General features: G+C 51.0%; 2 protein-coding genes across 10 annotated transcripts; one reads left to right on the top strand and one right to left on the bottom strand.

Annotated features, from left to right (window-relative positions):
- Positions 1–1181: 1181 nt before the first annotated feature.
- Positions 1182–14048, bottom strand: POLL (DNA polymerase lambda). Of its 9 annotated transcripts, none has more exons than XM_065843445.2 (9): positions 14002–14048; positions 12359–12502; positions 11814–12111; positions 10966–11140; positions 7551–7874; positions 6767–6940; positions 5685–5813; positions 3463–3631; positions 1182–3076 (listed from the first exon to the last, which is right to left on the bottom strand). In XM_065843445.2, the coding sequence occupies exons 2-9, from the start codon at positions 12471–12473 to the stop codon at positions 2712–2714; spliced, it is 1749 nt and encodes a 582-aa protein (XP_065699517.1). In that variant the 5' UTR covers positions 12474–12502; positions 14002–14048; the 3' UTR covers positions 1182–2711. The 9 variants fall into 9 exon arrangements, with proteins under 9 accessions (XP_065699517.1, XP_071668182.1, XP_065699519.1 ...); XM_071812081.1 differs by having other exon boundaries at positions 12359–12477; positions 14002–14022; XM_065843447.2 differs by having other exon boundaries at positions 10966–11137; positions 12359–12477; positions 14002–14022.
- On the top strand, positions 14037–21220 carry DPCD (deleted in primary ciliary dyskinesia homolog (mouse)). The gene is made up of 6 exons (XM_065843449.2): positions 14037–14146; positions 14383–14463; positions 15094–15218; positions 15958–16091; positions 19777–19879; positions 21017–21220. Exons 1-6 carry the CDS (start codon positions 14083–14085, stop codon positions 21119–21121), a joined length of 612 nt encoding a protein of 203 aa, XP_065699521.1. The 5' UTR covers positions 14037–14082; the 3' UTR covers positions 21122–21220.
- Positions 21221–21946: the final 726 nt, after the last annotated feature.

Below are 21946 nucleotides of genomic sequence, written 5' to 3'. Positions count from 1 at the left end.
GGCCAGGGCTTTGATTAACTGCTGCAGCACCCATTTGGCACCACGGTGTGAATTGTGTCCCTGGAGATGTGGTTGACAAAGGGGAAGGAGCTGGGGGCCAGCAATGCCACATGTCCCTCACCTCCAGTGATGTCCCCAGCACATGGCTCTGGTGAGAGGGCCAGCCCCCCAGGAACAGCTCATCCCAGCATCTAGAGCTCTGGATGCGTTCATCAAGGGGCAAAGGTAAGCATCCCCATACTCCCTGCCCCAGCCCAGGCAGAAACAGCCCCGTGCCCGGGGCTGCCATTCATAAGGCCCTAGGAAAATCCTCCAGGATCATCCCAGCAGCACCACAGAGAGAATGGGCCCCCATCCAACCTTTCCTTTGGGACAGATGAGGCCAGCTGTGACCTTGCCCAGCCAAGCCCAGATGACCTCAAGGATGGGGACTCAATCCTCCCTGTGGCTGCTCCCAGGGCTGCACAGCTCTGCTGGGGAGGGAGTGCTCTCCCTGGACCACCCCAGGTCCCAGTGTGGGGCTGACCCGCTTTTTGCCCGCCCTGAGAACCCAGCCCAGGCTGTGCTGGCTCTGTCCCAGCCTCTGCTGGCTCTGTCCCAGCCTCTGCTGACCCCAGCAACCCCTGGTCCTTCCCAGCTTCTGCATCTCCCTTTTGAGTCAGTGTTTCTTGCTGCTCATCTCCATGTGTTCCCTTGGCTTCCAGGTTGTTTGGATTCCCCTCAGAAAACAAAAGCATTTCCATGCTCAGGAGACTGAGCTGTGTTCTAGGCACGGGAGACAGTTCAGCAGCCAAGTCTCAACACTTACTTTTTGATAAAATACGGAAAAGCTGATAGCAATCCCTTCCTGACTCCACACATGGAATAAGAGCTCAGCCCAAGGCTCAGAGCTCAGGTATTGCTCCTTTCGCTGGGCATGGCCAGCCCCAGCTCAGCCATGTGGCCACCTGGATGCCAGGATGGAGCCAGGTCTGTTCTGCTATGGGAGGATGGTGGCCAGAAACTCCCAGCCCTGAGAGCTAGAAGTGGTGATCCCACAGCATGAAGGTCTCCACTGCCTTCTCCCTGCCTGTTCTGAAAATGGGGAGCCAGACCAGCACAGGAGGGGCTCCTGCTCAGCCAGAGGGAAGAGACGAAAGAGTCACACGTCAGAGTGCAAAAAGACAGAGATGCGAAGGAGGGAAGAGACAAGGAATTTATTATACTTCAAATTTAAAAGCAGCAAGACATGCCACAAGTCATTCATTTCCAACAGGTGTTCAGCAGAAAGCCTGGGCTGACAAATGACACTGTTGGGGTCACAACCCACCAAGCAAACGCCCCAGCCCCATGACCAGTGCCCAGCAGCCACAGCTGATGCTGCCCCAGGAAACTGTGCAAACTCACCAGGTTTAATCCCCTTGCGCCTGCCCTGGCAGCAAACACACAGCCTGTCACACCACGTGACAGAGACCAGGTCCCCCACGAGACACAGGAGTGGGAAGCCAGGCCAGGCCCAGAGGAACCCTAGGGTCCTGTCACAGAAATGCCCACCATGGCATTCCTGGCAGCTGATGCTGCAGAGCAGCACCTCTGTCACAAGAGGAGCTGCTGCAATACCCATAACGGAGACAGAGCACTGCAAGTCTTAAGACATTCATCTTCAGAATATAAAAATAGTTGAGGTTTCCTGAGAAATAAAATTCACTCCCGTGGAACTGACAGGTCCAGCACACATGTACATGTACACTCAAGTACACACAAACTCTCTGATCAAAGACCAGATGATTCCATGGTTTACACACACACAAAGGGAAAGCTTTGCTTTGCCCAAATTAGAACTATCTCATTGTGCTTCTCTCTGCCTCCTATGCACAAGCACATGGCCCTGCCGGCTTACACTCAGTGCCATTACATTCAAGCCTTTCCTGAGCACAGCTCCCCTGAGCCGTGAGGTCTGTTCCTCTCCTGCACCGAGAGGAAAGGAGCTCTTGGGCCACACTGAGGGGGTGACAGCTCTGCACCCGAGGATCTTCAGCACACAACGGGCTGAGAGCAAGCAGCACAGCACATCAGGTCCCTGTGCCTCCTTCAAGGCTGGCCTCACCCAGGGGAAGCTGGTGGCAGCCCAGCCCTGTGCAGTGACACCCACCAGAGGGCACAGATCAGCTCAGATGGAGGGAGGACACAGCAGCAGCACAGGGGGACCCTTCACGATCCCCACAGTAGCAACAGTCAGCAGTAGTGAGAAGGTGGAAGGCCCGCTCCAGGGTCAAGCCAGACCCTGGCTGCCTTCATACACAGCTCAGGCCAGAGATTCTGCAATGTCTGCTCAGACACAGACACATCACACTTCCCCCTTCCCATGCATTGGGAGGGGTTGGATCACAAGGCTCTGCAGCCCAGCTTTCAGAAGCTTCCTTGGGGAGAGCAGGGCCAGGGCATTTGATGGGCAGCGAGCCCCTTTTGTAGCCATGGGCTGCCTAAAAGCAGAGACACAAGAGGCTGCGTGGGGCATCAGGCAGCACTTCCAGGATGGCTCCAGCCCACAGCCTCTGCTGTGTGATGCCACACAGCTCTGCTAGCAGCAGGGCCCTGCGCTTGTGAGAAGCCCTAGTTTGCTGGGATAAGTTCCCCAGTTTGCAGCCACCACACAGCAGCTCTGGGGAAACCAACGCCCTTCAAAACCGCAGCACTGCAGTGGCCCTAGAGTGCTGGGTGACACCTGGCTGTCACCAGTCCCGTTCTGAGGGCTCCCGGTAAGGCAGCCCCAGCTGAATGAAGACATCTCTCTCCGTAGGGGTGGGCACTGTATGGCCAGAGGCCACCTTGACACCTCCAGGGCCTCGCATCACAGCCGAGCTGAGGGCATGCTCTGAGAGGCTCATACCCTTGGTCTTGGCCAGGGCACGCATGGAGCGGTTGAAGTGAGCCGAGCCAGTGAAGTAGAGCAGAGCGCAGGCAAACTCACTATAAGGCACCACAATGATGTCAAGCCGGCGGTGACGCTGGGCTGGCCCAGGGAGGCGGCATACCCCCAGGTACTTCTTCTGATCACCATTGTCCTCCTGACTCACCAGGTCATCTGTAAGGAAGCCTGGGGAGACGGAACAGGCAGAGAGGAGCTGAGTGGCAGAGACTGACACCCCCACTCCAAACTCTCCACTAACCAGACCAGCAGCTGAGGTGTCTCATGAAGTGCTATGGGACCCCAAGGGCAACCCCACCTCAGGCCTGACAGCCTTGTGCAGACAGCAGAAGCCATGTTGAGCTGCAGCAACACTTCCTCCTCAACACTGGCTGGAGAGCTGTCACTGGAGCAGGGCCAAGACCGGGGGCAGTACTCTAAGGACTTGCAAGATGTCCTGTCCTTGGGAAAAGCAATCACCTGCCCTCCAACAAATACCATTCACCTCACTGCCTTCTCAGTTTGGTCATACTAAGAACAGCTTTGAGCACCATGTGCCAGTCCCCAGCCCTTACCGCTCCTGTGGAGGCTGTCAAGCAGCTTGCTGAACACCCCACGGTGAGACTGCCCATCCGGGTGAGTGACCAGCACGTCCACGTCTCCACAGGTGGGCTTCCCCCGACGGTAGGAACCACATGCCACACACACGAGCCCAGGCTGCAGGGCCAGTGCAGCTCGTCTGACCTTCAAGAAAAGAAAGAGGGACGGGGAGTCAGAGACCAGTCTCTTTGTGCCCTTCCCACCAAGGCAGTAAAGGATATCATGCCTGCCTCGTGGCCTGTCCTGCATCTCCAGGATTTCCATGCAGAGCAGACACTTGGCAGGCAGGCCACACTGCCCCACCAAGGAGGCTGGTTGCTGCTGGGGGTCACAGGAGCCAGGGTGGCCTCCTCCCAGTCCTGCAAATGCCCAGCACACTGACACACATTACAGCGATCTACCACAGTGCTACCAGCAGTCATCAGTTCTTGAGGGTGCTGGGCTGGAGCTGGGTTGGGACAAGCAGGAAGATGCAGCAATGCTGAGGAGGCAAAGTACAGCACAACCTTTCAGAGCCTTCGATTTCTTCTGGGACTGCAGGAGAGGTTTTTCAAGCTTTCTGTGAGCCGGAAGGGCAAAAATCACCAGCTCTGCCCTCAAAGAGAATCAGTTCAACAGGAGATGGTCAGAGATCCTGTTTTGGAAGCAGAGATGGACTCATGGAGAGCCTCTCTCGTAGGACTCAGGACAGCAGAAAATCTGCAAGTGTCCCTTGGAGTCCACTCGTGCCAGGAGCTCTGCCTTTGCAGAAGAGCTGAGCTTCGTGACCCGGAAAAAACACAAATGTCCCAGCATTATAGGCTGAAGGGACGCCAACATGCTACTGCCAGCAGTCAAGACACATACAATCAGAACTTCTCCTAATGCAGCCACCTCCATGTTGGACCCCAGCCCCTGTTCTGTGCAGACAGTGCTAGTTCTGATGCCTTCATTCATTATATGCTTAAGAAACGCTCCTAGGTCCTTGGAGAGGAGTAAGGTATTCTTGGTCTGATTGTGCCAATCATCCTGCTGGCAGTAAATAATTAGGGGCTCAGCAATTCTCAGTGATGAGGCCATCACAGAGGCTGGGGTTCAGGAAGGCAGTGTCCATGCCCACAGCCCCTTGTCACTCTTCAGGATCATCCTTCATTAGCAAGAGATAAACCCATTAACCTTTGCCCCAGAGGTGCTCGAAGAAGACACAAGCCTTTCTCATGCGAAGCAAGGCCTCCTCTGGTGTCCTTGTCCCCTTCTGGCTTTAAATGAAGATTTCTAGAAAACTCGCAGCCCCACCCAAGAGCCTAAAAGCTCCTCAGATCTCACTGTGACAGGCAGCACAGACAGTGACTAATCCCTCATTCTCTCTCCTGGGCCTGAATCAGAGGTGTGTGTGTGTGTGTGTGTGTATGGAGGGGAGCGCAGTAATCCCATCAAGATAACAATAGAACCACCCCCAAGAGCCAGCTCCTCTACCCAGCCTGCCTGGGAAAGGGACCACTCACCACCAAAATGGCTAATCCGGCACACGGGAGTGACACCCCAGCAGGAGCCTGGCAGGAGCGTATTCTTTGCGGCCAGGCCCTGTGGCCGAGTGACAGGGTCACACTGGCTGCTGCTTCCATGGCGACCAGAGAGCACAGGAGTAGCAATGACAGTGTCCCACCCCAAGCTCTCTTCTCACATTAGGGTACATTGGCTTAGTACCCCATAATTCTGCAATGCTATGGCATAGAAGAGCAAGCAGAACTCATCTGCAACATGAATCCCCTTTGCTTCCAGGAAGGATATCCATGCTCAGTCTCCCCACTAACACCAAGCTCAGAGGGTGCTCACAGCTTCCTCTGGAGAAGCAGCACCTGGGAGACATTTCAGGGGCCTCAGCTGAAAGCAGACATCTTGGAGGAGATCAGAGGCAGGGAAGAGGAGCTGGAAACCTGCTCATCCCACCACACCACACACAGTCTTTTTCAAAGCGGTGTATAGAACTGAAGTACCCTCCTCTTTGCCAGGCACTCAAACTGAACCTTCCTAAAGGTCAAAGTAGGTGCCTTGTGTGCCTGTGCCCAAAAAGCAACCCCCAAGCACTGACCCTGCTCAGAGGAGATGCTGAAGAGCTCAGCTATAACAGCGAGGGACATTTCCATAGCATGCACCCTCCTGTCAGGTCCCAGCAGGTACTCAGTCTGCTCTGAGGGCCCAGGTCCAAGCTACTCACGGTCTGTTCTATCTCTGCAGCTTCCTCCCGGGGCATGCGCTCCAGGAAATCCTTGTAGTGCTTCAGCCCCACAGCTTGCTGGCTGGTGAGAGTCGCCTTGGCACGGATATCATCCAGCGTTCGGAAACCCTAGTGCAGATCACGTGATGACATTCAAACATCTACCAAGACTCTACTCTTCAAATACTTTCGACAAAAATTTGGGGAGGTTGTATTTAACCCATCTAAAGTTCAGGCTTGTCACAACTTCTGAGAGCACATGTAGAGATCATTTAGGGCCTGGTTCCTAAAAGAAGGGATTTGGGCAATCTCACTACCCACACACACCTCTAATTTCCACCTGAAAATGACTTTGAATCTTAACTAAACCTGACAGAAGTTCTTAAGGCACTACATTCCTACAGCTTGGACAAAAACAAGTGATGCAGACAAAGGAGCAACATCCAGAATATCCCAATGAGGGAAAGCCTACCGTGTCAACAGAACCACATTTTTAAGACAGCAAAGAATCCAGTTACAAACCCAACACTACAGGAAACCAGGCTTCATTAGCTCTGTGCTCAGGAAACAAATTAAAGAAGGAGCCCACCCAGTGGCCTGGATTGCTCATGTTGGCACAATTACTTTAACGTCATTTTCACAACTGCCAGACAAGGTGGACGGCTCCTCTGACAGCTACAGGAGCCAGCCAGGCCAACAAGCCAGCAATGGGACCAGGAGCTTTCATGGCCAAGATGTCCTGGCTCAAGCCTGACTCTTAGCAGTGTCATTGCAGTAAACAGCGTGAGAGGAGCTCCAAGCAGCGATGCTAACGGACAAGGCAGAGTGCTCCCTCCTCCTTCTATGGCATGTATCTGTTGTCCATCCTTCAACCAAACTCAAGTCTCAGCTGGATGTGCTTCCTTCTCCCCAAACACACCCACAGTGGGACCCAGCCTCACAGCTCCTCCCATAAAACCAGAATCAAATCCCAAATATGGATACTGACAATGGGAAACTATTTGTGAAAGTAACTCTCCTGCACTCAGAAGCAGCCTTCAAACCCTCGTCTGAGAACCTCTCGTGTAAGATGCTAAACTTACCTGCTGGTACCACATCTGAGCCGTCTTGGCCCCTGCTCCCCAGATGTTGGAAAACAGCTCCAGTACAGGCACGCTTTCGCTGATGTGATCCAGCTTGCGCAGATGCCCACTCTCCAAGATCTCCAGGATCTTCTCTGCCATTCGCTTCCCAATCCCAGGAATTTTACAGGCTTCCTAGCAAGAAACCAGAGCCACTACTGGAAAAGTGAAGGCTACAGACAAGCTGAGGAGCTGCTACCCCCTCAGACTGGTTAGCCATTTGATCAGTGATTGATAAGTGGCAGGACTAGTTCTGACTGCTGCTCTCTTCTCCAGGCCAGGCTTACACAGTCTACATCAATTCAATGACAAATGGAAAACAACAAGCACGCAGAACAGGAATGAAACACTAACACACTGAATGGCTGGACTGTCACAGCCAATCAGTCCAAGATCCAGTTAGTTTTACATATTATCTCCAATGGTAGCAACGGCTGATGCTTAAGAGGAAGTTGAAAATGTCCCTGCATTGAGCCTGTAGAAGGCATTTATCTAGTGGGTACTCAGATCTGGCCCTAATAGTCTCAGACTTGCCTTTTCTGCTCATCTGAAAACACCACAGCTGGTCAATAAATACAACTTACACTTGCTACACAACTTCCATCAAAACCCTCCCACAGGAGAGAATTGCCAAGGCCTGAAGATAACCTGTTTCACGTACAAAAAGAGCAAGGAATCTGGCTCATAACAGAGACAGGATGCTGGGTCTATCTCCCTGCTCCACCACCCTGCCAAGGTGTTTTACCTGGAAGGAGGTGACTGGTTTGTGGTAGCTCTTGAGTGCATTGATGGCTTTGGTGTAGCCCAGAGTTCTCCATTTGTCCCCCTGGACAGAATAGGCCTTTGCCAGCACTTCCAGCTTCTCTGTGATGCATTGGTTGTGATTCTCCTTCTTGCTGTTGGAGGAATGGGCACACACCCACTTGCTGGCAGGCTGCGCCACTGTGGAAGAGCTGTCACTGGTCTCCTCTGATGATTTCACAGGGTAGCGGCCAGATATCAGTGCTTCCAGATCTCCCTGGGTGACACTAGCATCTTCTCCTTCACTGTCTTCTTCATCAGAGACTTTCTTTAGAGAAAGGTAGGAAAGCAGCCACGTGAGAATAAGTGCATGCCTCACATATGTCCCCTTGGCAGAGGCTGCTCCAGAGAGCAGGAAGTAAGAGCTCTAACCAGCCTCCAGCACGTGAAATGCTCAGATTGTCATTTCTGGAAGCTGTTGGTTACACGCACATTAAAGCTCTTCATGCCCCAAGCTACACTGCACCTCTTGAAGCTACATGTACTTCTCACAAAGCACAGGAGATTACAGATTGCTGTTCACCTGTGGTCCCAGCACACACACACCCCTCCTGCAGCTAAGCCCCTGAGACCTGACTGAGGGAAGACACTGGTTAAGTGAGCAGTCGCTGCCAGCAGCATGGTATGACAATGCTCAAATCCCTGGCTGCAGCGGATCCTGACTCCCTGCTCCCGCTGCAAAACCTTTCACTGGTCTGGTGGCTGCATAGACACATGTCTTGCATTCAGATCCTGCATGTTCCAGCCCATGATGCAGATGACAGGAGATAGGCACTGAATTCTGTTTTCATGTTTTAGACACAAAATCTTAACAGGGTAGTAAATTACACCCCCCCCCCCCTCCCATTTTCCCCATGGCTATCTACAAGAGAAAAGGAGGAGGAAGGAATGACACAAAGAACTCCACATTCCTCAGTGACAGAAGAAAGAACCAATGTATACATTTGCTGATACCCTCAGCATTAAGATGCCTCTGTGTAGACTTAAGAAACAATGAGCCTTGGCTTCAGGTAAGGAACAAAAGGGGATAGAAGTGGGAAGCCACACAGAGGCTTTGCTGACTGCTTTGCTCACTGTGGTCCCCCTCTCTCCTGGTGTATAGATACAGGAGTCCATGAAGATCCAAGAGTGAAGTAACCCTGGATGGCACAGAGCTGTTTGGGATCAGTCCAGAGATCACCTGTGGCACGCAAATCCTGTTAGACTGATGCTCTGCAGAAACTCATAAGTCAGAGCCATATCCTTACAACCTCTGCTGGCTAAGAAGGTCTGGAGATAACTGCTGCAAGATATAGAACTGAAGTCTTTAGGCAAAAAAGGCAGGATGTTTCCCTATAATCTTTTATAACTCTGAAAAGTGGGTCAGACTGAAGATTTGACAGACTAATGAAGTTTCACTCGCCTTGAAATGCAACTCCATTAAGACACTGTTCCCTCTGAGGGCAGCAAAACCTCAGAGTGTTCAGATCAGTTAGTAAGCCCCTTAGAAGCATCTAAGAAGCCTGTTATCCAACCACAACACAAACAACCCTGCATCTGGAGCATGCAGTCCCCATCCTCTCAGCCAGCAGTGTCACAGAGGTAAAACAGCACACAACCCCCTGAGTCTCTGCGCTTTGCCAACAAAGTCAACGGACTCTTTACAACCATACATGCAAAACCAGCCAGTCCCATTAGCTTCTAAGACACCCCAGGATCCTACAGCAGCTTATCTGCTAGAGCTGGGTGAGATGGGATGTGCATGGTTTGTCTGGGCCACAGCACAGGAGCCAGGAGAGCAGCTGCAGTCCAGTAGCTGAGGCCACTTGAGGAGTTGGCAGCCCAGGATAACAGCCCCAGGGTTCAGCCAGTGAATAATAGGCACCACTTACAAGGGTTGCCTCCCAGGAAACTACTCCAGCCAGAGGGCAGCCACAAAGCAGTTACTACAGTCTGACGGACAATGGTTTCCTCACAGGAGTTTACACCCAAACGCAGAACTCCCAGAGCAGCCCCTGTTCAGTGTGAGACATTGGCACACTCATCATCTCCTAGACAAAAATCATCCACCCAAGTTTCAAAAGATTCCACGCTTAAATAGAGGCTGCTTCTATGTTGAGATTTCGGTTTCAGCTTTACTGCTGTAATTGGGTCTTGAAAGTGGTTGATACTGTCATTAAAGCGTATCCCATGGGTTCTTTTTTCCTCCCCAAACCCACACAGTCCAAAGCTTAGGACAAGGATTTTACTGAAGTGTCTACAAATATTGCTTTTGCACACAAACGGGAAACATCATTACTTGAGAGGATTTAAAAGTAAAAAAGGCAGTAAGGCTTCAGACTCCAGCAGCTGTTTGATCACCCAAAGTAAATGTGAGCAGAAAGCAGAGGAGATACCACAGGATTCGTAACAATACAAAAGATCATTTCTCCTGTAAAGTGTGAGATTTGTTAGTAGTGATTGCCACTAAACTACAGTTACAAGAAACAGCAAAGATGGGGTAACTGCAAAGGTGACACAGTTAAGAAGCAGCCAACTCTGCCTACAGCACACTGGACAGTAAGCCTGGGGAGAAAACATCCCTCCCTGCACATCTTCAAGAGAAAGCTTAAAATAAAGGAGCCCCCAGCAGGCTGTCAGTTAGGCACTTAGTAGAGGGTTTTGTGAAGCAAAATTTGGGACTGTGTTAGAAAACAGATGCCAGCATTAAAAGGCAGCTGCTGCTCTAAGAGGTCTGAGGTGACTTTGCTACAGATAGATTTGAATGATGCCAATGTCCAAAAAGAATTCAGCACACTTGAGCAAAAATACAGAGAAAGGAAAGAAAGCTAACAGACTGGAGAAGCTGACTCACAGCAGAACCCACTAATAACCCAACACAGATATTTTAAGCACACCACCACAATCGTTCAAGTGGCAACCTGATCCACTGCACATACGTGTCTGAACAGGGTGCTTGCCAAGAAGTGGAAAACGGGTCAGCATGGCTCAGGGAGGAACATCGGATGAAATATCAGAGACAGCTTCCTGAAAGGAAGATATTCTCAACTAGGGAATATTCCTCAGAAGGACACAGGGGAAACTTGATCACCAGAGTGAGTCGTGGCCTGATCACAGCATCAGGACTGCTTCAGCTGGAAATGTTCTGATCGGGACAGGAATTTAAGGGGTATTGTTTCCACTTTAAACATCTAAAAGGGACAAAGCAAAGCAGTAATTATGTCCACAGTCTGAGTCTGCCAGCACCAAGCCGAAACACCCAAACGCTTTCCCTTTGCTGAGAAAATCTGGTATTGTCTCCCTGCAGGAATGCTCTGAGTCAGGAAAAGCAGCACACAGGATCTGTTCATGAGGAGAAGGGCCTGTGTGGGAAGCCTCACCTCAGCCAGCTGTTGCTGTCCAAGGATGCCCAGGCCTTGCTGTGAGGAATCCCCGACCTGTGCTTCAGCATTTGGATTCACTGCTCCCTCCTCCACTGGGGGCTGGATCTCTTCACTGCCCAGTACCTCCTGCTGCTGCTGCTCTTTCTGCAGTTCTCCCTCCTTCAGGTACCTGCTGTGGATCAGATGTCTTAGTACAGGAGAAGAAAGACTTTTGAGCCCCCAGAATTTTGACTGAGAAATCCTTCTGCACGTTTTGGGACAGAGCAAACAACCCATATGAATTGTATTCTCTCAGATCACAGCTGAATTACTCTAGTTTTGATTAAATTCCCCAATTTCCATCCACCTTGCTAACATGCAACTTCCGCTCCTATTTACCTCACTCTTAGATTATTTCTCCAAAACTTTGCCAAAATATTTTGATCCTAACCCGTGACTGCCTGCTGCTCCATTCCTTATTTCCTCTTGTGCTTATTTGTCAATTCTGTCTATACTTTTCATCTGCAATAATTAAGAAACAGCATTCAATCCTCAGCATTTTTAAAAGAGATCTCCTTGTTATCACTGACAAATTAGGAAAAGGTGCCATTAGTACCTGTAGCAAGCTACAGGACTCCTCTTAGCACTTCAGGGCTGTATTCCATGTTTTGCCACCCCACAGAATAGCAACTGCTCACAAAGTCACTAAATTTCACTGTCTTTATATAGGAAAGTGACTTTAAGCCATGTCCACAGGAGCTGCAAGGAGTTGCAGTCCAAAATTTTGAGCAGAGGTCAAATTTTAGTGCTGTTCGGTTTAGGATAGAAGCACTGCAGGTAGGAATAACAGCATGGCATTTGCATACCTGCAAGGGATAAAGACACCATAGCCAGCAGTACTCAACAGCTTCTGGTCTCTGATGCAAGCACTTAGCCAGGATGCCTTCACTAGCTGCAACCCTGGAGGCAGCTTGGTTAATTTAAGGAGCCGAAGGGCCCGATTACAGTCCATGTCTTCAGCCACAATGATGTGTGACACCTCTGAGGAGAGCTGGTTGTGTACGACACCGCCGTTCTGGACAATCTGCTTGTGGAAGATCTCTGCCCTGGCTTGGCCGATGCCAGCTTGCAAAACGTAAGCAGTGACAGGTTTCAGCCACTCTGCTGAGGAAAACACAGGGGCAGAAGCTCAGTGACAAGAGAAACAGCGTCCCAAACCAACCAGGCTACACATCTCAGGTAGGATGTGACGGCACAAACAGTGACAGGCAGCCTTTGGGGGGTACCAGCTGGACACAGCAAAGCAAGCTGGCCATGGACTCTACAGAAAACACAGCCTTTGGGGAAAGCGAACAGCGAACAAGATGGGGTGGCAGTACTGTATTCCATGCCACGGGCATGCAGGGCTTACCCTCAGGTATCTCTGTTCCTTCCTCTTTTGAGATCTTTGGAGGGACACTTTTCCCCAAGTCGTCCCTCACCTTCTTCCTCTTGGGAAAGGCTTTGACAATCCCTTGTGGCTCCATAGGCCTAGTGAGAAGTTCAGCTGCCGTTACTGAATACCAGTAAGAAAAAGCGAGATTGCTTAGAACAATGTTAAACAACCACAACAACCTGAAATTCACTCATTTTAGTTGCTGTCTTTGTTGGTTTGGGGTTTCCTTTGTTGTTATTATTGTTGCCTTTCAAAAACACCCTGAGGAAGGCACCTGGAAACAAGAATTGCAGCCCACAACGTCAGAAAAATCCAAGTTAGAAACCACCAAAAAGCCACTTGAGAAGACCCTGCTTGAATCTTAGAAACTACTCAAGCTCTTTTCTTATAACAGAAAGCATTCCACTGCTTTAACGTTTTGGAGCTCCTGCCTACCCAGCCAACAGAAGCAACTTTATTTCTCAAATATTTCTTAAGGACATTCCCAAAAGGAAACACCTCTCCTGCTAGGGCTGAAGTCATCAATGAGAAGAGAGACAGCAGCTGATTGACACTGGGTATTTCATACAGCCATAGGGGAAAAAGCCCCAACCCAGCTTCAGCTGCAAACAGCAAATCAGTAAAGATTAACTAGATGAGTTCAACACAGTTACAACTGTATGTTTCCCATCACAAGCCTTGCAAAAGAGAACTTTGGAGCTTTAACTACCAGCCCAGGAAACCAGGAAGTTTGGTTTTCTGTAGCCCAAACAAACCTCCGAATCGCAGCATAGCCCAACAGCCCACACGGCTGCAGCATTAACCTAATACCAACTTGAATTCCTCTCTCTGCAGCACTTCATGTTTTGCTTTGAGGTTTCTCACATGAAAACCAGCACAAATCTACCACACTAAGCCTAGAAGAGCTGAAAACAGTGTCACCTGTCACCTCCTCATCCAAGCATTAAACACAATCCTATTGAAGACCAACCCACTGCTGGACTCAAATCCTTGCTTCTCCAAGGAAGAGTTCAGCGTCAGGGAAGAAGAAACCTTGCTACATTGCTAAAACTCAGCTTCACTGAAAAGTTTCTGTTTTCAGGTCGTTCCAACAAAAACAAAAAAACAAAAAAAAACCCAAAAAACAAAAACACAAAAAAACCCACCACACCCAAATAACAAAACGAAAGACAAATAAAAACCCAACACCAACCCCCTCTAAGCTACTAGGTGCCCAAGGCCTCTTTAGGACTCAGAGGAGTGTCTTTCCAGGTAGTGTTTTAGTTCCGATATCTAAGGCCAAATATGCGCGCCAGGCACCACGCTGCCCTCGCCAGCACCCCCAGGCTGTGACGGCTCCAACACCCCAGCCCGGCAGACCCCAGGACAGAAACAACTCCCCCGAAACCTCCCGAGCGCGGGAGAGCCGCGGGCAAGACGGGACCACCCCGCGCCCCAGCCAGAGGAGGCCGCGGCGAGAGGGCCGAGATCCCCCGCACCGGCGGGGGAGCAGCCGGAACCCCCGCGACCCCTGCCCCGAGGAGGGGAAGAGCCCCTCCCCCGCAAACCGGTCGGGGCGCGGGGGTTTCCCCAAGGCCGCGGACGAGGCGGGGAGACACGGGCCCCGGGGTCGCTCTCACCTACGGGCCGGGGCGTTGAACAGTGCTTCCGGGTGAGGACCGGAAGTGTGGGCGTTGCCGTGGCGACGGGGCCCGGCCGCCATGGCGGTACCAAGCTGGCTGGAGAGGCTGCAGGCCGCCAGCAAGACAGCGCTGGTGCAGGACGGTAACCGCGGCGGCCAGACGGGATAGCCCCCTCCTTCCTTTCTCCCTGCGACGTGTTTTGGGGTGACCTTGCAGCGGGCGGGGGGACGGAGCACTCCCAGGGACGGCCCTGCACCCGGGACAGGGCCTCAGCCCAGGGACCCAGACAAGGGGACAGGGCCTCAGACAGCAGGACAGGGCCATACGCCCAAGGATAGGTGTATTCCTATTTATCCTCAGCACCTGCCTTGCCTCTAGGTAAGCGGAAGGTCCACTACCTGTTTGAAGATGGGAAGGAGATGGCTGAAGAGTACGATGTGAAGACCGGTCAGTTAGTGAGTAAGTGGAGCTCCCAGTTGGCCCCCAGCAGACGTGGGTCAGAGCAGAACTGCAGCATCCATGGCAGCGGGTCTGCCCTTTCAGGACAGGGGTGTTGAGGGGACCACTTGGTCAGGGACAGATTGCCACCAAGTATGCCTGTAGCTGAATTTTTTAGGGGCATAAGTATGGTTCAGTTGGGGCCCAGGGCTGCTGTAGCAGATCTTGCTTTAGCCCAGGATCTCCCCCAGACAGCTCATCGGGACAGATGAAATGGGATTGCCATCTTGGAGCCAGGCATCAAGTCTGTAGCACGTACTGGGGTGAAATATGCCTTTTGGTGGCTTCTGCAACCACAAACAAGCAAGCTGTCAGTTATAGCTCTTGTACAAAACCACATCAGCTGTGGCAGGGCACATGTTGCAATCCTACCATGGCTTCAGCACCAAGTAACAAAAAAGAGTATTACTATAGTATTTCTGACTTCAGGAATAGGCCAGTTAACTGATCAACTCATGCCAAAGTGGAAGTAACTGGTATTAAGATGTGTATTTCTATATCATCTCAGTGTGCTGGGCAGCTTTGGCAGTCATTTGCTGGAATTCTTCTTATGGAGCAGAATAATGAAAATCCTTTTTCTACCTTCCACAGGTAGAAAATGGCGAGAGAAGAACACCCTTGGGGGCACAGGCAAATGGCAGGTTGAAGTGGGAGAGCCAACCTCCCCACTCCTGGGAGCACTGGAATCAGAGCTCATAAAGGAAAGCAGCTCCAATGTATGTAAGGGTCTGCTGGCACCACTACACCTAAAACTACCTACTCTTGTGCTTACAGCAGTAGTTAGTAGACCGCAGATTACTCACAGCCCCAAGAGCCAAAGTTAACTTGCCCAGTACTCTGCTACAAATCATCCCAAAGGTGCAGGGCTGGATAGAAAGAAGGCACAGCTGAGGTTCTTTTGAGGTCTTCAACAGATTTGTAGTTTCCTTAAGTAGAGAAACTGTACTGCATGTTGGCTAACTACTGTTCTGGCTTCCAAAAAAGTAGGCTGAAAGGAAGGGCAGCACCAGGACAACTCAGTGGATGGAAAGCAGAAGCAATGACAACGCAAGGGCGACACAGGCAGTAAATAGCAGGCTGCTCCTTAACGTAGCGTGAAACACAAGCTCAGCCCTGCACAGCAATCTGGGGCAGAGCCAGGACTGAATCCGGCAGGTCCCTAGGGCAGGCAGAGCTCACTATGTGGTTGCCTACTTGGCACAGTCTCCCTGTAACCCTGTACTGCAAGGCTCCCTTGGTGAACACTTTCAGACTCCTACAAGCAGAGCAGGCAGTGCCCTGGGTAAACAGAGTAGTGCAAGCTCTAGAAAAGTTACGCTGAGGTACTTCCTAATGCTCCAGGGTGAAAGAAGAGCTATGCCCACATGGAGCCTCCCAAGGTAGTACAGGAGGAAGGGGACAGGGAGGATAGGAGAGAGCTGGAGGGGCTTTGCTAAAAGTACTTATTTGTTGTAGCCTGTCTTCATGAGGAAGGATACCCTGAGCAGCTTCCAGTGGCGGATCCGTAACCTGCCCTACCCCAAGGAAGTGTACAGCGTCTCCGTGGAGAAGGAGCAGCGCTGCTGTGTGATCCAAACCACCAACAAGAAGTCAGTAAGGACAGCACTGCAAGTGCTGACAGTCCCTTGGGGTGGGCTGGTACAGGGGACAGGCTAGTGATGGCGCAGGGGGGTTGTCCTCTCTTGACTTCTGTCCCCAGTGTGCAAGGGCTGAGGAGCCCCAGCTCACAGCTGTGTGTCTCCTGCTGTCCAACTTTCACTGCCAGCTGTTCCAGACATGCTTACAGTAGAGCCCATCAAGCTCTGTGCTGACCTTTGCTAACTTATCTCACAGTTCCAGTACCATGGTGTTTGCTCTGTTCTTTCCCTGTCAAATGTTGCTCCCTCAGAGCAATAAAGAGCCTTACAGACCTTTTGAAGCTAGAAGATCCCTCTGCTGCTTCTGACACGATGCTTTGATCAGCCTCAGAATGCACAGAGCTGCAGGATCCAACAGGTGCAGCAAAGTCATGGGCATCCAGGCACACAGATCTCCCTGTGTAAACCTGTTGTGTAGTCACAGTGCCAGTGACATGATCTGGAGGTAGCAAGAAAAAAGAGGCAGACTGAATCTGGAAAGGAAGCACCACAATATTCTGCCAAAAGAAATCGGGGGCGGGGGGGGCGGGAAAAGGCTTTTAAGCATCATCTTAAACAGTGTCAGCACATGGCATCTCTCATGGAATGAGACATATGCTGTGCCCCAAAGCATTTATAACCTCAGTGAAATAAGCCAGGATGAGCAATAGTATAGGAAGAGATGGCAAGGAGCAAGTACTGGGAGAACAAGGGAGAATATTGGAGGATAAGTGAAAGCTATTTACACACAGGGTTAATACACCAGTATGGAAAACTGGGCAGGCTGCTCTCTGCTTGCCTTCCCTCCCAGCATTGTTGCAGAACAGAGATGGATGAGATTCACGGGTAAAATCAGCCGTGGTGTTTCCCAATCTGCCTCCCACCCTCCTTAAGATGCTTTTTGTAGCTGGCTGTAGGTGGTGCTGTTGGCAAAGAACTGCTCCACTTTGGCGGCTGAACGCCTTTCAGATCAGAACAGCAAGTCTTCGGGCAAGAGTTTATTTGCCACATCAGAGGCAGTGGCAAGGGGATGTTTGGTCTCTGCACATGAGCACACCTGGATGCTCAAAAGCAGGAGGAGGCTAGACAGGAGGAAGGGGGAGTCTACCCCATGAAAACAGCAAGCTATTACAGCTCTAATGCAGAAAGATGCTGGCCTGAATGCATGCAGAGGGCTTCGCAGGAGGAGTGGTACTTGAGTAGGGAGACCTATGTAGCAAAGATGAATGAGACTCCCATCAGCCACACGTGGATACACATGGAGCTAGGAAAGGGAGTATGTGAGCCCAAGTCCAGCCACATACGATCAATCACAGACAGGCTTATCTGCTCCCAGTCCTGCTGATAGTAGTGTGTATGTGGGAACTTCCTTGCCTGTGTAGGTGCTGTAAGGTTATAATGTATCACTGAGGCTTTACCCATGCCCTACCTGACTTAAGGCTTTTTTGTACCACTCTCAGGAAAACAGTAGAGTTCCCTGCAAGCAGTCGACACCTACACACTTGTAGGTGAGTGTCAGAGAGCTGAAGGACCTGACAGCAGCTCATGGCCTGCATATGAAAGTTAAGGACTTTTGGAATTAAAGGTCAAAGTTTCCTCACTGTGACAAAACCAACTTTGCTGTCAGTAGGGTGCAGGGACAGACTCCAGCACCAAAACACTTAGTACAGGCTCCAGAATACCTTATATCATTTCTTCTGGGTCTCAGCCAGGCAAGGCACCACTCAGCAACTCATTCCAAGATAGCAACAAAGGCATGGAGTCCACAGAGAGAGCGTGCATCGCTACGGGAGAGAAAAGAAGCTGCAGAGCCTCTCCAGCCCTTGGATGTCAGCCACGCTGCTTCTGAGGAGCACAGCAGCGCTGACCTCCAGCTAGAGGCACAAGCAACGGGATGGGCTGCCAAGTCACTACTGAGTAGCTCAGCTCTAAATTCTCAGCATACCAGTAGCAGTCTTCCCTACAGGCTGACAGAAAGTGGGTTTCCAGTAGGAAAATAATTGAGATGACTTCACATATGCACTGTGGATCTTGGGACAGAAGCCAGACTCAGAGTGCAGTACTGCCCTTGGCCATGGGGTGAGAGGCGAGGGCAGAGAATGTGCCTGCTTCAGCAGGGATAACCCACTACCCATCAGCTACCTCCCCAGCCCAGACAGGAGCTCTTCACTTCCAACAGTCACTCACATTCCCTCTGGCCATAGCAAGGGCTGCTTAAGTGGGATTTGCTTAAAACCTCTTGCTGCAAAATAAATCCATTAAACTAAACTCTAAAAACAAACCCAGAAAGCCACCTCCCCAAACACCAAACCTGATTCAATTATTGTAGCGAGAGGCAGTGGTAACGTTAGGAGGAGGAGGGGGTGGCCAGGCAGATCTGGTTTCCTTTGATCTTGTCACAGATTTTAGTTTGAGGCCAGCCAAAGCCATTCTTCTCCCCTTTTCCTTAGTCCTGGGGCAGCAGAATGCTGCTGTTTCATTGATGACTCCCAAGGCCCTTTGAAACAGTGTTTTTTTCTGTGTACTGCTTTTTTTTTTTTTGTCTAATCGGTAAGAAGTTAACACTTCCTTAACATGTCTTTGTGTTCATCTAATCTCTGCTGTTTAACCTTTGACATCTCCCTTATTATCCACGTCTGCCACCTTTTCCAAATACCGACAGCAGTGACAACACAGAACGGTTTGAGCCCTGCGGTAACAAGCTGCGTACATTCCTCCCACTGCACCAGGAGAGCCATTTGCCCTTTGTAGCTATTTTCACCATGACTTGGAAAATAAACTGCAACTTGGGCAGAGGTAGCTAGAGAGGCCAAACCTCACACACAGCCAGCTGAATGGAGAACCCCTTATGGCATGACAGCAGCTGCTGCCTGTTCTCGCTCTGCCCTGGACACCTCAGCACCAGTGACAGGTCAGTTCTTGAGCAGCATTGCCCAGGAGAGTGATGGAAGGAACTTAAGAACCCAGCGATGCTTCTACATGGGCAGAGGACCATCAGCTGCCCCAGAAAGAAGCAGCAGATGCAGAGCAAGCCATGCCAAGCAAGAAAGGTCTCAAACACAGACACAGGTCTACAAGGTTCTGGTCCCAAAGTCTTAGGAAATCTCATAGCTGCCTAGACAGCTTATAACCCCCCTCCAGTTCTAAGACATATCCCCTTTCCTTCATACTGAGCAAAGGCCAAGGTAGATTTAGGAAGGACTGCAACACAAAATGGTGCATCACTTAGGAAAGTCAGTCACAGGGCAGAAGGGCTTTGACAGCTGTTTTGACAAGAGCTAACAGGAGTTGGTACTTAGAGGGAATAAGAGGTGATGAGCAGGGATGAAGGGACCCTTCTCAGTAGGGCTGAATGCTCTGTCCCTAGCCATATCTGGCACTGCTCAAGGGCAAGCTGGAGGGACCAAGCCTGCTCTCATATGCCAAAGCCCTTCAGAACTTTGCCAGAAACAGTTTCCATTTTGGAGGTTTGTTTCTGGGGCTCCCGCGAGTCTGGGGGTGCCAGCAGGCACACAGCATGGCACAGCATCCTCCTGCCAACCCTGAGAGGTCTATTGTCTTCATCTATGCCTTGCAGAGCAGCGCAGCATGACTCAGCACCAGTAGCAGAGGACTAGGAACTCACCCTCCTTACTTCTGTCTCCTCTGTCATTTGAAGGTACTACAAGAAGTTCTCTATTCCTGACCTGGACCGATACCAGCTCCCCTTGGATGCAGCTGCACTGAGCTTCACTCATGCCAACAACACCCTGATCATCACGGTGAGGTTTTACCACATGGAACAGCACACTTTGCCCTTCTGTTTATCTCCACAAAGAAGATTCTTACATGTGAGGAAATGAGGCAGAGCAGGGAGATCTGCTGAGGGTCACTGATGAGCCCCCTTCTCTGTCACGCAGTCAGGGGGAGTTTCAGATTACACGGGGCATGCTGACACTAGCCAGGACAGCCCAGACTGCAGAAGGGGGCCCTGCTTGCTACTCAAGGTGACTTGCAGGTGCAAGGTCTGTCATGCCCTGTTTTCCACATATCCCCTCCATCAGGCCTGAGCAAGCCTCTGCTCTCAGTAACAGCAATTCTCTCTTGCTTCAAAACATAAGCGTTAAGAGTCAGAGAACCTGCTGCACTTAGAGGTGTCTTGCAGTCATAAAAAAATATCATCACCTGCTGCTTTGTATCAAGAGGACACATGGAGAGGGGACACTTCCACACACACAGTGGAAGTGAAAGATGAGCAAAATGGGCACTTGTTGCAAGGAACAGAGGCAGACAGATGCTTTTGAGCAGCAGGTGCTCATCATCTTAAATGTAGAAGTTAGCTGCCCAGAGAACATCACCTCCAAGGGAAACCTCGCAGCAGAGCTGGGGGTACACGTGCAGAGGAAATAGGCCAAGAGGAACATCTTGAGTCCTTCTGAGCTTCCGTTTTGCTACCGGCCAAACCCTGGCCAAAAAGCACCTGCATCCACCGCTGAACTGCAGCTGGGCAAGTGGGCTCTGAGGGGAGGACAGAGGAACTGCAACTCTTACTTCTCTGTCTGCCTTTCTAAAATGCATATTTTACATATATATAAAGCACGTGTGAGCATACAGTCAGTGGACACACCAGGGACCTGCACAACACTGCTTGCCAGGATATTCCAGAGGGGTTGTTGGGGGCCAGGACTCCACATCCAACCAGAAAGTTTTACTTGCTCTGTAAAAGGCTCTCCAGATCTTGGCAAACATCCCTAACTTGATGGCACTACCTCTCCAAACGGGCTTTGGAGGCAGCTGGTAACAGAAAGGCCTCCCTGGGCAGGAGGGCCCCAGCTGTGATGGTAGCTCCTGGCCCCAGTCGGTCTGCTTGGAGCAGAGGCTGCACAGGAGTGCTAAGGGCATTTCTTTCTGTCCTACAGTACCAGAAGCCAAAGGAGATCTTGGCTGCAGAAGAGCAGCTGCAGAAGGAGCTGAAGAAGATAAAGGCAGCAAACAGTGGGGATGGCGACTGTAAGACCCAGTAGGCAGTGGCTACTAAGATGCTGAGGTGCGGGGCAACTCCCTGGCACAGCTTCATGGTATTTATTTTGCCTTTTCTAATAAAAAATTACTCCTGTTGTTAACAGAGCTGTTTGGAGGAATCTTTTTAGGCCCAGGGAGATGGCAGGGCAGTCAGTCTCTTTACTGCCTGATCTGATGTACGTAGACATTTATAATCCTCCTGTGAGTTGTGGGAAGCTAGAGTGCATAAAGGAGGTGCACCACATCCGCAGCCAGCAGCCCTCTCCCCATCCTCCATGCACAGAAAAAACATGAAAGCTGGGTAGTTCCCCTTGGGAATTCTCTCTGTCTGCCACCAACACTGAAGGCAGTAACATTTGGAAAACAAGAAGGCCCCTCCTCGCACCCCTTACCTGCATGGGACACGCTTGGAAGCAACTCCCTCCTGTGTTGTTGTGCAAGGTCCTCCATGCAGTTAGAGGGATGCTCTGGTAACTGTGGTATCTCTGCAAACAGCATCAATACTTAGACCTGGATGGGCACAGCCTATGAAATAGGGTGAAGAGGAAGACACCCAGCTGCTTCCTTACCGCCAGCCATGCACAACGTGACATGCACAACACAGGCAGCTCTGCAGAATGCCAGAACCAAATGCAGCTGCCTTCATTTGCATGGCACAGAGGGGAAAGTGGTGACAGGGACCAGTGACCAGCTCAGAAGTAGCAGTAGCACACCCCTTCCATGAGGGCACAGACATGGCCCATCACAAACTTCCCTGCACAGACAGCACCCTGGGCAGAGGGATAACCCCAGCAGTGCGGCTTTAGCAAGCCACACTGCAACCAGCT

The sequence above is a fragment of the Patagioenas fasciata genome, chromosome 8 (assembly GCF_037038585.1).
Source record: "Patagioenas fasciata isolate bPatFas1 chromosome 8, bPatFas1.hap1, whole genome shotgun sequence".
Taxonomy (NCBI): domain Eukaryota; kingdom Metazoa; phylum Chordata; class Aves; order Columbiformes; family Columbidae; genus Patagioenas; species Patagioenas fasciata.
This window is presented reverse-complemented; position numbering and strand designations above follow the sequence as displayed.